General features: G+C 42.2%; 1 protein-coding gene across 1 annotated transcript in view; it reads left to right on the forward strand.

Annotated features, from left to right (window-relative positions):
* The window catches only part of Fat4 (FAT atypical cadherin 4), a 234,300-nt gene that overhangs the window by 197,392 nt on the left and 23,888 nt on the right, over nt 1-13,020 (forward strand). The window contains exon 10 of the mRNA XM_037207280.1: nt 1,056-5,405. Coding sequence (XP_037063175.1) covers nt 1,056-5,405 — 4,350 coding nt within the window. The remainder of the gene's footprint in view (nt 1-1,055; nt 5,406-13,020) is intronic.

Genomic DNA, 13,020 nt, shown 5'->3' on the forward strand with positions numbered 1-13,020 from the left:
CATGATCTTTGATCTCCTAACTCCAGAATGTCTGATACCAGTTGAATGAGGAAAATCTATAAATGGATATGCCAGATTTCCATAAAAAAGAAATACAAATAAGAAGTCATAAATTCCATTTGAAAATCCAGCTGGCATGATACTGACCGCATGATTCTGATCCATCCAGTGTGATGTACAGAGGAGAATCCTTTAGGCAAAATGAGCTGCTGACCATGACCACTTTTATCTCATTACATTCATATATTTAGTAAGACTCATTGGCTCTTAAGGAAATTCCGGCTTTTCACTTTCATCACAGACACTTCTGTGGAGATGTGGACAAGGTTTTCTGAATGAGATATTGATCTTTAAAAACTACCCGTCTGGATGCTTCTCTGCATATTTCCACTACAGTCTGTTTCAAGGGCATCCTGCCAGGGGCTGGTTCTTAAAATCCAAACTGAGTCCATGACTTCATTTCTTATTTTTACTACCTTACACTTATTTAAATCTATTACACATATGTGTCTACACACATACTTTATCTCTATTTGGTAGCAGCTCAGAGATGAAAGAATTTTGCCAGGAAATAAAAGGTACAGTGACCCAAAAGCAGTGTTTGGGGATGGAGCATATTGGTTGACAGGCTTTCATGGGAAGTGACCTCGGGGTGTTTTCAGATGCTAGGGAGTGGTGAACACTTCACTGAGCAGGAGAGTGGCTCCTGGCAGAGCTCATGAACTCTAGTGTCTGTTGGAAAATGGTATGCAGACAGGATCTGTGATTCCAGATAACAGCCAGTCCTCACCATGGTTCTCTCAAGGGTTTTTGGAAATTAATAAATAAATCTCGCACCTTGTGTGGGGCTGGCTGAGAAAATTAAAGGCCAGTTTCTGAAGTAGTTAGTCAGATGTGACCTAGACACCTCAGAGACAATAAAATTGATGCTCTTCTTTCCATTAGTGGTGGGAAGGTAGAACCCATCAGCAGCACAGCCTCAGACTAACCAAGGACCCACCCACAGAAGTCATAGGACTCCCTGCAGTTTTAACTGAGAACCTCCTCTCTTTCAGGTTCCTTTGTCTTTGCTGTCACGGTCACCGATGAGGACATCGGATCCAATTCTGAGCTCCATTATTCACTCTCAGGTAGAAACTCTGAAAAATTTCACATCGACCCCCTGAGGGGGGCAATCATGGCAACCGGTCCGCTAAGTGGAGCTTCTGAGGTGACATTCTCTGTCCATGTGAAAGATGGCGGCTCATTTCCAAAGACTGATTCTACTACAGTGACTGTTAGGTTTGCCAACAAGGCAGATTTCCCCAAAGTCAGAGCCAAAGAACAAACATTCATGTTTCCAGAAAATCAGCCAGTAGGCACACTGGTCACCACCATCACAGGGTCCTCTTTAAGAGGAGAAACATTGTCTTACTACATTGCAAGTGGAAATCTGGGCAATACTTTCCAAATTGATCCGTTAACAGGACAGGTGTTCATCAGTCAGCCTTTGGACTTCGAACAGATACAAAAATATGTTGTTTGGATTGAAGCCAGAGACGGGGGCTTCCCGCCTTTCTCCTCTTATGAGAAGCTGGACATCACAGTGTTGGATATCAATGACAATGCTCCAGCTTTTGAAGAAGATCCATTTGTGTCTGAGATCCTGGAAAACCTATCCCCTCGAAAAATACTTACAGTTTCAGCAACAGACAAGGACAGTGGGCCCAATGGACAGCTAAACTACGAGATTGTGAATGGGAACAAGGAGAGCAGTTTCACCATTAATCATGCTACAGGTGAAATCAGGAGCATTCGACCATTAGACAGAGAAAAAATATCTCATTATGAGCTCACTGTAAAATCTTCAGACAAAGGGTCGCCTTCTCAGAGCACCTCAGTAAGAGTCATCATCAATATTTTAGATGAAAATGATAATGCACCCAGGTTTTCTCAGATATTCAGTGCCTATGTTTCTGAAAACTCCCCCTTGGGATACACGGTTACCCGTGTCACAACTTCTGATGAAGACATTGGCATAAATGCGATTAGTAGGTATTCCATAGTGGATACAAGTCTTCCATTTACAATCAACCCCAACACGGGAGATATTGTCATCAGTCGGCCTTTAAACAGAGAAGATACAGAGCGATACAGGATCCGAGTATCTGCACACGATTCTGGGTGGACTGTAAGTACTGATGTCACCATATTTGTGACAGACATCAATGACAACACGCCAAGATTTAGCAGACCCTCTTATTATTTGGATTGCCCTGAACTTACTGAGGTTGGCTCCAGAGTTACTCAAGTATCTGCCACAGACCCTGATGAGGGGTCAAATGGACAAGTGTTTTATTTCATAAAGTCACAGTCAGAGTATTTTAGAATCAATGCCACCACTGGAGAGATTTTCAATAAACAGGTGTTAAAATACCAAAACGTCAGTGGCTTCAGTAATGTGAACATCAATAGGCACAGTTTCATTGTGACGGCTTCTGACAGAGGCAACCCTTCCTTACTCAGCGAGACCACGGTTACCATCAACACAGTGGACAGCAATGACAACCCACCCCAGTTTCTCAAAAATAACTACTTCACTCCAGTTACCAAAAATGTGAAAGTGGGCACTAAGTTAATCAGAGTGACTGCAGTGGATGACAAGGACTTTGGATTAAACTCTGAAGTGGAGTATTTCATATCCAGTGGGAACCACTTAGGGAAATTTAAGTTGGACAATGATACCGGGTGGATGTCAATCGCCTCTCCCTTGGTTTCTGACCTAAATCAGAACTTCTTAATCACTGTCACAGCAAAGGACAAAGGGAACCCTCCACTCTCTTCCCAAGCAATTGTGCACATCACAGTCACTGAAGAGAACTACCACACGCCTGAATTCTCTCAGAGCCATATAAGCGCCACCATCCCTGAGAGCCACAGCGTTGGGGCTGTGGTCAGAACTGTCTCCGCCAGAGACCGGGACACAGCCATGAATGGTTTGATCAGGTATGACATTTCTTCAGGGAATGAAGAGGGCATCTTTGCAATCAATTCTTCCACAGGTGTGTTAACATTAGCCAAAGCTCTGGATTATGAGCTGTGCTCAAAGCACGAGATGACCATTAGTGCCACCGATGGAGGATGGGTGGCGAGAACTGGCTACTGCAGCCTGACTGTGAATGTGATCGATGTGAATGACAATTCTCCAGTGTTTGTTCCTGATGAATTTTTCCCGACTGTCATGGAAAATGCCCCGAGTGGGACCACTGTCATTCACCTAAATGCAAGAGACGCTGACTCAGGAGCCAATGCTGTGATTGCATACACTGTGCAGTCATCAGACAGTGACCTGTTCGTCATTGACCCCAACACAGGGGTCATCACCACTCAAGGCTTCTTGGATTTTGAAACCAAACAGAGCTATCACCTCACTGTGAAAGCCTTCAATGTCCCTGATGAGGAAAAGTGCAGCTTTGCCACCGTTGACATCCAGTTGAAGGGGACCAATGAGTATGTGCCTCGCTTTGTTTCCAAGCTCTACTACTTCGAAGTCTCAGAAGCAGCTCCTAGGGGGACTGCTGTTGGAGAAGTGTTTGCCAGTGACAGGGACATGGGTGCTGATGGAGAAGTACACTATTTGATCTTTGGGAACAGCAGGAAGAAGGGCTTCCAGATCCACAAGATGACAGGGCAGATCTATGTGTCTGGGCTTCTTGATAGAGAAAAAGAAGAAAGGGTGTCTTTGAAGGTATTGGCCAAGAACTTCGGCAGTATTCGGGGTGCAGACATCGATGAGGTCACTGTGAACATCACTGTACTTGATGCCAATGACCCGCCAGTGTTTAGTCTAAGCACCTACAGGGTACAGATTAGTGAAGGGGTCCCCATTGGGACCCATGTGACCTTTGTGAGCGCCTTTGACTCAGACTCCATCCCTAGCTGGAGCAGGTTCTCATACTTCATTGGATCAGGGAATGAAAACGGTGCCTTTTCCATTAACCCCCAGACAGGACAGATCACAGTCACCTCGGGCCTGGACCGGGAAAGCCTGCCTGTTTATAATCTCACTGTCTTGGCTGTGGACTCAGGGACCCCCTCCGCCACAGGAAGTGCTTCTTTGTTAGTTACTCTGGAAGACATCAATGATAATGGCCCGGTGTTGACTGTCAGTGAAGGAGAAGTTCTAGAAAACAAACGCCCAGGAACTCTAGTAATGACCCTACAGTCCACAGATCCTGACCTCCCCCCAAATCAAGGCCCCTTCAACTATTACCTGCTGAGCACAGGCCCGGCCACTAATTATTTCAGTCTCAGTACCGCTGGAGTTCTGAGCACAACCCGGGAGATTGACAGAGAGCAGATTGCAGACTTCTATCTGTCCGTGGTCACCAGGGATTCTGGGGCACCTCAGATGTCGTCCACGGGAACTGTACACATCACTGTTCTAGATCAAAATGACAATCCCTCACAGTCCCGCACAGTGGAGATATTTGTTAATTACTACGGTAACTTATTTCCTGGCGGGAATCTGGGCTCGGTGAAGCCCCAGGATCCAGATGTGTTAGACAGTTTCCACTGTTCCCTCACTTCAGGAGTCACCAGCCTCTTCAGTATCCCAGCAGGCAGCTGTGACCTGAGCTCCCAGCCCAGGTCCACAGATGGCACCTTCGATCTGACGGTTGTTAGCAGTGATGGGGTTCACAGCGCAGTCACCAACAATATCCGAGTTTTCTTTGTAGGATTCTCCAATGCTACAATAGAGAACAGCATCTTGCTCCGCGTTGGCGTTCCCACAGTCAAGGACTTCCTGACTAACCACTACCTTCACTTCCTGCGCATCGCTAGTTCCCAGCTTACAGGCTTGGGCACAGCAGTGCAGCTCTATGCTGCCTATGAGGAGAACAACAGAACGTTCCTTTTAGCGGCTGTGAAGCGAAATAATAACCAGTATGTGAACCCCAGTGGTGTAACCACCTTCTTTGAAAGCATCAAAGAGATCCTCTTCCGTCAGAGCGGAGTAAAGGTGGAATCTGTGGATCATGACCCATGCATTCACGGCCCGTGTCAGAACGGAGGCAGCTGCCTTCGAAGGCTTGCTGTGGGCTCTGTGCTGAAGATCCAGGAGAGTCTGCCTGTCGTCATCGTGGCCAATGAGCCGCTGCAGCCTCAGCAGTGCAAGTGTGTGCCAGGCTACGCTGGAAGCTGGTGTGAAGTGGATATTGACGAATGCCTTCCGGCCCCTTGCCACAATGGGGGGACCTGCCACAACTTAGTTGGGGGCTTTTCCTGCAGCTGCCCAGATGGCTTCACTGGGAGAGCCTGTGAGAGAGACATCAACGAATGCCTGCCCAGCCCTTGCAAGCATGGAGCTGTCTGTCAGAATTTCCCTGGAGGATTCAACTGTGTGTGCAAAACTGGCTACACAGGTAAGGCAGTGTGTTACTTCCTGTGCGTGTCACAGGTTTCCTTTCAAAGACTTTAGCCTTGGTATGAATGTTGTCACTTAAAATATACAGTTTTTTAGTTATTAAATTTTTTGAGAATTTCATACACAAATACTATATTTACGCCATTCCCAGCACTCTTTCTTCCTCCTCCAACTCTTTCCATTTTCCTCCTGATTCCCTCTCAAGTTCATTATCTCTTTTATAGTTATTGTTACATGTTTATACATGTGCAGATATCAAATCCATTTAGTCCATTTAGTGGTGCTTATATGCACATGGATAGGGGCGAGGGCCCTGTTATATTTTCAGCATTCATATTGGCATGGCAGCTGGTGTGGTCATTATTCAGGTCTCATTTAGACAACCATATTGTTGAGGTTTCATGGGTACGGCATCCTTTCCTTGTTTCAAAGACACCATCTGAAGCCGGCATCCTGGTCCTTGGGCTTAAAGTCTTTCCGCCCCTCTTCAGTCATGTTCCCTGAGCCTTAGATGTAAGGGTTAATAGTTCTATTTTTAATTTTTGGATTTATCTTATTTTATCTGTGAATGTTTTGCCTGCATGTATGCAGGGTGCCTAGTGCCCATAGAAGTCAGGAGAAGGTGTCAGGTCCCTGGGGAACAAGAGTTATAGATTGCCGGCCACAATGTGGGTGCTGGAAACAAAACCAGGATTCTCTGCAAAATCAACAATTACTCTTAAGTGCTGAGCCATCTCTCTAGCCTTTATTTCTAGTTTTAAAGTGTTAAGTCAAACCTAATGGGCCACACAACAAATCCCAGGCTCATGTGTGTGCACATGCAACCTTATGGCAGAATTTACAAAAGTGCTTTTGCTAGCTACGTATGACTTCTTCTTATTTTATAATCCTATTCTTTTATATTCTTTATTTTTATGTAGCTTATATACCACTTGATAAATAACACCTAATAATTGTGTGTATTTATGGAGTACCAGAAGGTATTATGTTACCCGAAACAAGCCAGGCACAGAAGAACATATGGAACTAAATCAAAACAGACACTGAACCTTTTTTTCTTCCCATGTGAATTGATCATACACATATTAAAGCGTTTTTATTCCCTAAGTGTCCACTAATTCCTTTAGAGCCCATAGTTTTCTTTTTATTGGCTCATGCTCATTGCACAGTGATGGCCCCTAAACATGTTTTCACATACCTTGTGTATGTTGGTCATTCATTATTCTTTTCTCTCCACTCTCTTCCCCTGCTGTTACAATTCCATTCATTCCCATGGACAGTTGCATGTCTGCTTTTCTGTCATATATAATATATAAATATATATCAATATATATGAATATATAGACATATGTCTTTCATATATATGATTTTATATATCTCAGATACAGGGCCTGGGGAGATAGCTCAGTAGTTAGAGCACTAGCTGCCCTTGCAGAGGGCCCAGGTTCAATTCTCAGCTCCCACATGGTGGTTCACATCCACCTGTGACTCCAGCTTTCTTTGTCTACTCATCTGCTGATGGACATGTAGGTGGGTTCCATGTTCTGGCTTTTGTGACAAGGGCAGCATGAATGTTCACTTTCTCAGTGCTTGGCTGTGAAGTACTGACATATGTCTGGGCCTGACAGCTGGAATTCTCATTCTTCCAGTATGCAGGACTTGCCCTCCTCTTCATCCTTGTGGCATTCTGTATTACCCATTTGCTTAATGGTAACCATTCTGCTTGGGATGGGAAATGATACTGGTTTAGCTTAAATTTTCCTGGTAATTCAGGATTTTCACGTATCCTGGCCACCTGTACCCTCTTTTTTGAGAACTATTTGTTTCATTGACTTCCCCACTAGTTGGATCATCTAGGTTCTTAGTACTTAAGGTTTTTAAGTTGTTTGTGTGGTTCAGTATTTAGTTCTTTATCAGATGAATAGTCAGTGAAGATCTTCTCCCATGCTGTTTTTTCCCTCACTCCATTCTTTTCTTCATCGTGCATAAGGTTTCTAATGTCATGCAACTTTATTTGTGGATTCTTGGTTTTGTTTCTTAGGCCACTGGAGTCATTTTAGCAGGTATTTTAGCCCTAACTGTTTCTTGGCATGTTTACCCAATGTCTGTGGTTTACTTATCACATAATCATCAAGAACATTCACATAGGTTTACAATGATTTTTAAACAAGATTTTAGTTTTTGCTAACATTTTGTGGAAATAAATGTTTTCTAAATTTCTTAAGAAAATTACCCTAGCTGATATCAGAGGCTAAGGAGGTAGGGGAGAGGAGGGATGGAGTGGGGTTGGACCACAGGTGCAAACTTCTTTTGTAGATGTCAACTTATGGCAGTGCCCTGTTATACCCATGCTTTGTTAACCACAAAAAAACATATCCATGTGTATTTTAACAGAGCTGTTTCACAACATGTGTTTTTCTCAGACTCTGTTTAATGCTGTGGATCTTCTCTTGTGTTTTATCTACATTTTTAAAGCCTACAGAATTAAAAATTATTACTGTTCAGTGATCCTCATATCTTATACACCATATACATGCAGAGGGGTAGACAGGTAGTAGGGGTGACAGAGGGAAATTGAGAGAGAGAGATACAGAGAGACACACAGAGAGAGACAGAGAGAGAGGGAGAAGGCGCAGGAGAGGCATTGCTGTATGTCACTGAGCATGGGAAGCTCTGCTAACATATAGAAGAGGTAAGAAGAGTGAGAGGTTGTGATTGATGTGACCCTAGCAACTTTGCGTGGGGAGAGATCCTGTGTCTGAAAACTCCCAGTAAAGCTGTAAGCATGAAAATGATGATTATGTCATGGGAGCGGGAAGAGGGCACATGGTTATTGTAACATTATCATTGATTCATTACCCAGTTTTATACCCACTGAATTTTGTTTTCCAGTGTAGATATCGGACTCTACACATAATAAATATGTGCCAATTTGTATATGGATGCATGATTTAAGGAAATGATAATTATTTTTGTATAATTTAGGTTCCCAATCCTTAGTTACCAGAAATAAAACAAAAGAAGATAAAAATAGTGAGTCTGTGACATCCACCCACTTTCTTCATGGTTCTGTACTAGTGACTTCTCCAATTGCTATGATAAAATGCCCAACAGAGTCACCTTAGGAGATGAGGGTTCCCTTTGGCTCAGTTTGAGGGTACAGGCTATCACGGCACAGAAAACACGGGGGAAGGAATGGGAGGTGGGTGGGCACACTGCCCCCAGTCAGGAAGCAGAAAGAGATGAATGCTCTTGTTCCCATCACTCTAACCATTTTATTCAGCTTGAGACTTCAGGTCAAGGGTGAGCCACTCACATTCACGCTCTTCAGTTAAACTTCTCTGGAAACAGACTCACAGACACACCCAGAGGTGTGGACTCCAAATCCCAGCAAATTGATGTTCATGATTAAAGCTAATAGTCTTTTTGTTTAATCACACTTTCCAATAATTTCAATTTCATGTTACAGAGTGGATTTCTGAGTAGCTGTAGTCTAGAAAAGACTAATGAGTTTGTTATATGATAGAACACCTGAAAAGATTTTCTAGGTTTTGCCGCACATCTGGATGCAGGTCAGGCGTGGCTTTGGGAAGTATGCCTTGGGTTTATTACCACGTGACATTTCCCTCTGCTCTGAAGCATGTCTTTGTTATTTCAGGGGGAAAGTAAAATTTGTCCATTCATCACTTTTGTGTCAATTTATAGTATATTTTTTCCAGACAGAAAAAAGTTATATACACACTGTACATGGTAATTTTTCCTAAGGAGCTTGCCAAACACATGCTTTCACAGAATGGACAGAGTAAGGTATTGAAAAGAGAATCCCAATTTACACGAAAGTGCTGTGATAACTGTGTGGTGATAGAGATGTGTGATAGAAAAGAAAAGAGATCTGTCAGTAGTTAGGGCATGCCTTTCTAAAGAAAAAAAAAACTTGAAAAAAGCACTTTGATGAATTAAATTTCTTGGTGGTAGCTTTCCCTGGAAAAAGGGATGGAAACCTTTTACACAGTGTGTAACTTTAAAAGGTTCTAAGGCGGGAGAGATGACAGCAGCTAAGGGCACTTTTGCTCTTGCAGAGGACAGGGGTTTAGTCCTCTGCAGTCACATGACAGATCACAACCTTCTGTAACTCTAGTTCCAGTGGGTCTGACGCCCTCTTCTGGACTCTACAAGCACTGTGTGAATTTAGGATACAGACAAAACATGCAGGGAATATACTTACACACATAAAATAATAAATTCTTTAAAAATTATTCCAAGTATACATCCTCAGAATGAATAACTCATACCTAAATATTAATGATAAAATATATTAATAGAGTGATTTGCGTCTAGAAGGGACTGCAATAGTTCCTACATTCCCTTTCTCCTCTGTGTATGAACACAAGAGATGCGGCAGCATTTCTGGTGGCAGAGCATAGCTGTGTTAGAGAAACAGAAAGTCCCATCAATTATAGGATCTCAAAAAAATCCTTATCGACACAGCATGGCTCTGTTTAACAGCTAATAGCTAGCTTAGCTCCACTCATTTATCAAAAAATATACAGTGTTGAACAATTAAGCCTTGAATACTTTTCCTTAATAAATGTGCTACAGGTACTTCCAACAGGGACAATCTGTGTTCATCAAACACTTCCATCTTCGGCCTGTGTTTAATAAACCCTCCTGTATTCAGTCTCTCTTGAGCGGGCTCCCCCATCTTGAGTCTGAGTTCAAGCCACCTCCCATCTTCTGCTGCAGACCATGCATCTCTGGCCGAGCACTTCCTGTACACTTGAACTATACTCTCAGGAGTTGTGTGGACACACCATCTGAAGATTACATATTAATGTTCACCTTAGCTAGTTCCCAATTTCCAAAATGTGACCAGAATCTTCATAACCAGAAGCGACTCCATTTTTCTATGATACATAGTGATTATCAGCACAGTTAATGGCCAGATGTCAAAGCAGCAAGAACAATTCATTCTTCAAAATACCTGCTATCACGTAAATGTGTCTGCATTGAGAAGGCACACTGTAGACACAGATCTACTCTGTGCCACTTCCAGAGAGCTTGCAAGCCTCAAGTGTCTTATAGGTACTGCTGATTGACTCAGAACAGTAATTAAGTCAATGAACCAAGAATTGGTTCTTCTCTGCTGCAGCACACAAAGTATCATACCAGGAGATGCGGTAGTGACTGAAATCTGCCATCTCTGACTGACCTGACACCCTTAGCAGAAGCATTTTGCAGGGAGACCCACACAGAACAATTCAGGGTTGGCTGTTGGTTCCCATCTGGGACTTAGAGTCTGAACTTTAAACACCTGAGGAGACATTTGGTGGCTCCGTTAGAGTCTTTAATTTAAATTAAAGCCTTAGCTTTTCAAACTGTGTCTTTGAATATGAATATATAGCTCTACTGACTCTTGCAGTACAATGAATTTTAAGTAAGTTTTACTCATTAAAGGAGCACTGAAGAATAAGTTTCCAAATGGTGAATAACTCATAAACTCTGACAAAAACTAACCCTTTTGTGAAGTTGCTTATGTATTTTGATCATTACCTTCTAAAAATATTCTGAGAGAGTAAATTAAAATGCTTAACAAAATGATAGGTTTTTTCCCCCTGAAAATTTCTGTTTGTTGTGAAGACAATCATTTTCAGAATGTTTCTTATTTTCTAGCAACTTTAGCCACGAATGTAGTTACTATATATTTAAAATGTGAGATCAAGGCTTATATTTATTTTAGGGTGTTTTTCTGCTTCTCTTTGAGCTAACTTAAATAACCTTTAGTGAATATTTAAATCTGAATGACAAGAAATTAATATTAAAAGTGCACAAAAGCACCTGAATTTATTTTATTATTTAAATAGAAAAAATCAAAGGTGATATTTAGAGTAGGATTCAACTTGAGTTAGAGTTTGTTTCTAAATGATTTATTCTATTTTAAATTATGGGTATGTCTCTGTGTGGTGGTATGTACACCTGACTGCATTTCCCAGATAGGCCAGAAGAGGGCGTTAGGTTCCCTAGAGCTGGAGTTACAGATGGTTGTGAGCCACCTGAAGTTGGTGCTGGGAACCCAACTCTAGTCTTTTGGAAGAACAGGAGTTTCTCTTAACCACTGAGCCATCTCTCCAGTCCCTGGCATAGAAATGTAAAAGATTAGCCTTATGGGTTTAAAAGTCCTTTTGTTTCTTAACTAGCATCAGAACCCATGTTCCTGATGGTCCAGCCTAGGTTTTCTGTCCTTGTTTCCCTATATCTGGTCTTTAGGAAGTGAGGCTGGCATTTTACAGCCTCCTAATGCATTGCTGTGATCTGTGTCTTAAACTCACTGCCTGTAAGATACATAGGCCTACATAGATAATATATATCACTTTTACTGTTACTCTAAAAGAAATATTCAGATAAAGAAGAGAATAGAGAAACCAAACAGTACTTACACTGTTAGTAGATGTGAAAATTTCATATTCTTTTACAGTGAAAGAAATAAAAGAAAGATGTGGTATATGACTTTCTTGTAGGAAAATAGTAGAAAGTTGAGTCAGTGGGACTTATTTAAATCTGTTTTGGATAATGATGGCATTTTAACAAGGGAAAAAAAAAACCAAACTTCTAAAAAGAGGTATGCCTTATCCAGTAGGAAAATGAGTTGGCGGATGGAGGGGGATGTGTTTCTAGCCAGCGTCAATGGTTCAACCCAAACTTACAATAACACGGTCTAGCCTGTGTCTCACTTCTACCCCACTGGGAACTTATTTTTGGTGCCTCTAAATGTGCTACTTGTTTATTTTCTTTTTCTCTCCTTAGAATTCAGGAGTATTCTGAAAATGTGCTGTGTTCTGCCTTGTCAGGAGGTGACTGGTGCTGTTTATAAAGGAAAATTTTGTATGTGTGATTCTGTGATGCTCAGAAAGTGGCTCACGAGGCTTGCCTGACTCAGATTTATAATGTCAGACTCAAACCACTGTGGCTTCAGAATCAAGCCACAAAAACAAAAATGAGTTAAACAAAAACGTAAGATGTGTTTTCAGCAAAGTTGCTGTGATGTAAGGCGTTGTCTGTGGTCAGCCTTCTCTAACTATGGTGAAAAACATATCTGGATTGCAAGACACACAGAGTGCTCATCCGTGCAGTATAAACAGCTCTGCAGAGTGCTTGCCTAGCATATAGTGGGTTCAATGTTCAATCTTTAGCACTGAAAAAGCAATTGAGGGCTGGGGGAATTGGTTGATATGGCAAATTGCTGGCAGTCGATCATGAGAGGCCCAAGTTCAGATCCATAAGACATGCTTCAAAAGCTTTGTGTGATGATGTGCCTGGAATCCCAGAGTTGGAGAAGGTGAGAGGGGAGGATTCCTGGAGTTGATGAGCCAGTCAGCTTCAGTCAATGAACTCTAGGTTCAGTGAAACAGGAGGTCAAAAACTAAAGTAAAAAGGCATTGAGGAAGACTCTTGGCATAGACACATGGCCTCTATACTCATTTATATATATACAGTGTGTGTGTGCACGCACACACACACATACACTCATGTGCATGCTACACACACATATACACATGAAAACAGATTTCTTGAAGATGACTATAACAATTGAGACCCTAATTTCAGTAAATGGAAAG

Source organism: Peromyscus leucopus, chromosome 6 (assembly GCF_004664715.2).
Source record: "Peromyscus leucopus breed LL Stock chromosome 6, UCI_PerLeu_2.1, whole genome shotgun sequence".
NCBI lineage: Eukaryota > Metazoa > Chordata > Mammalia > Rodentia > Cricetidae > Peromyscus > Peromyscus leucopus.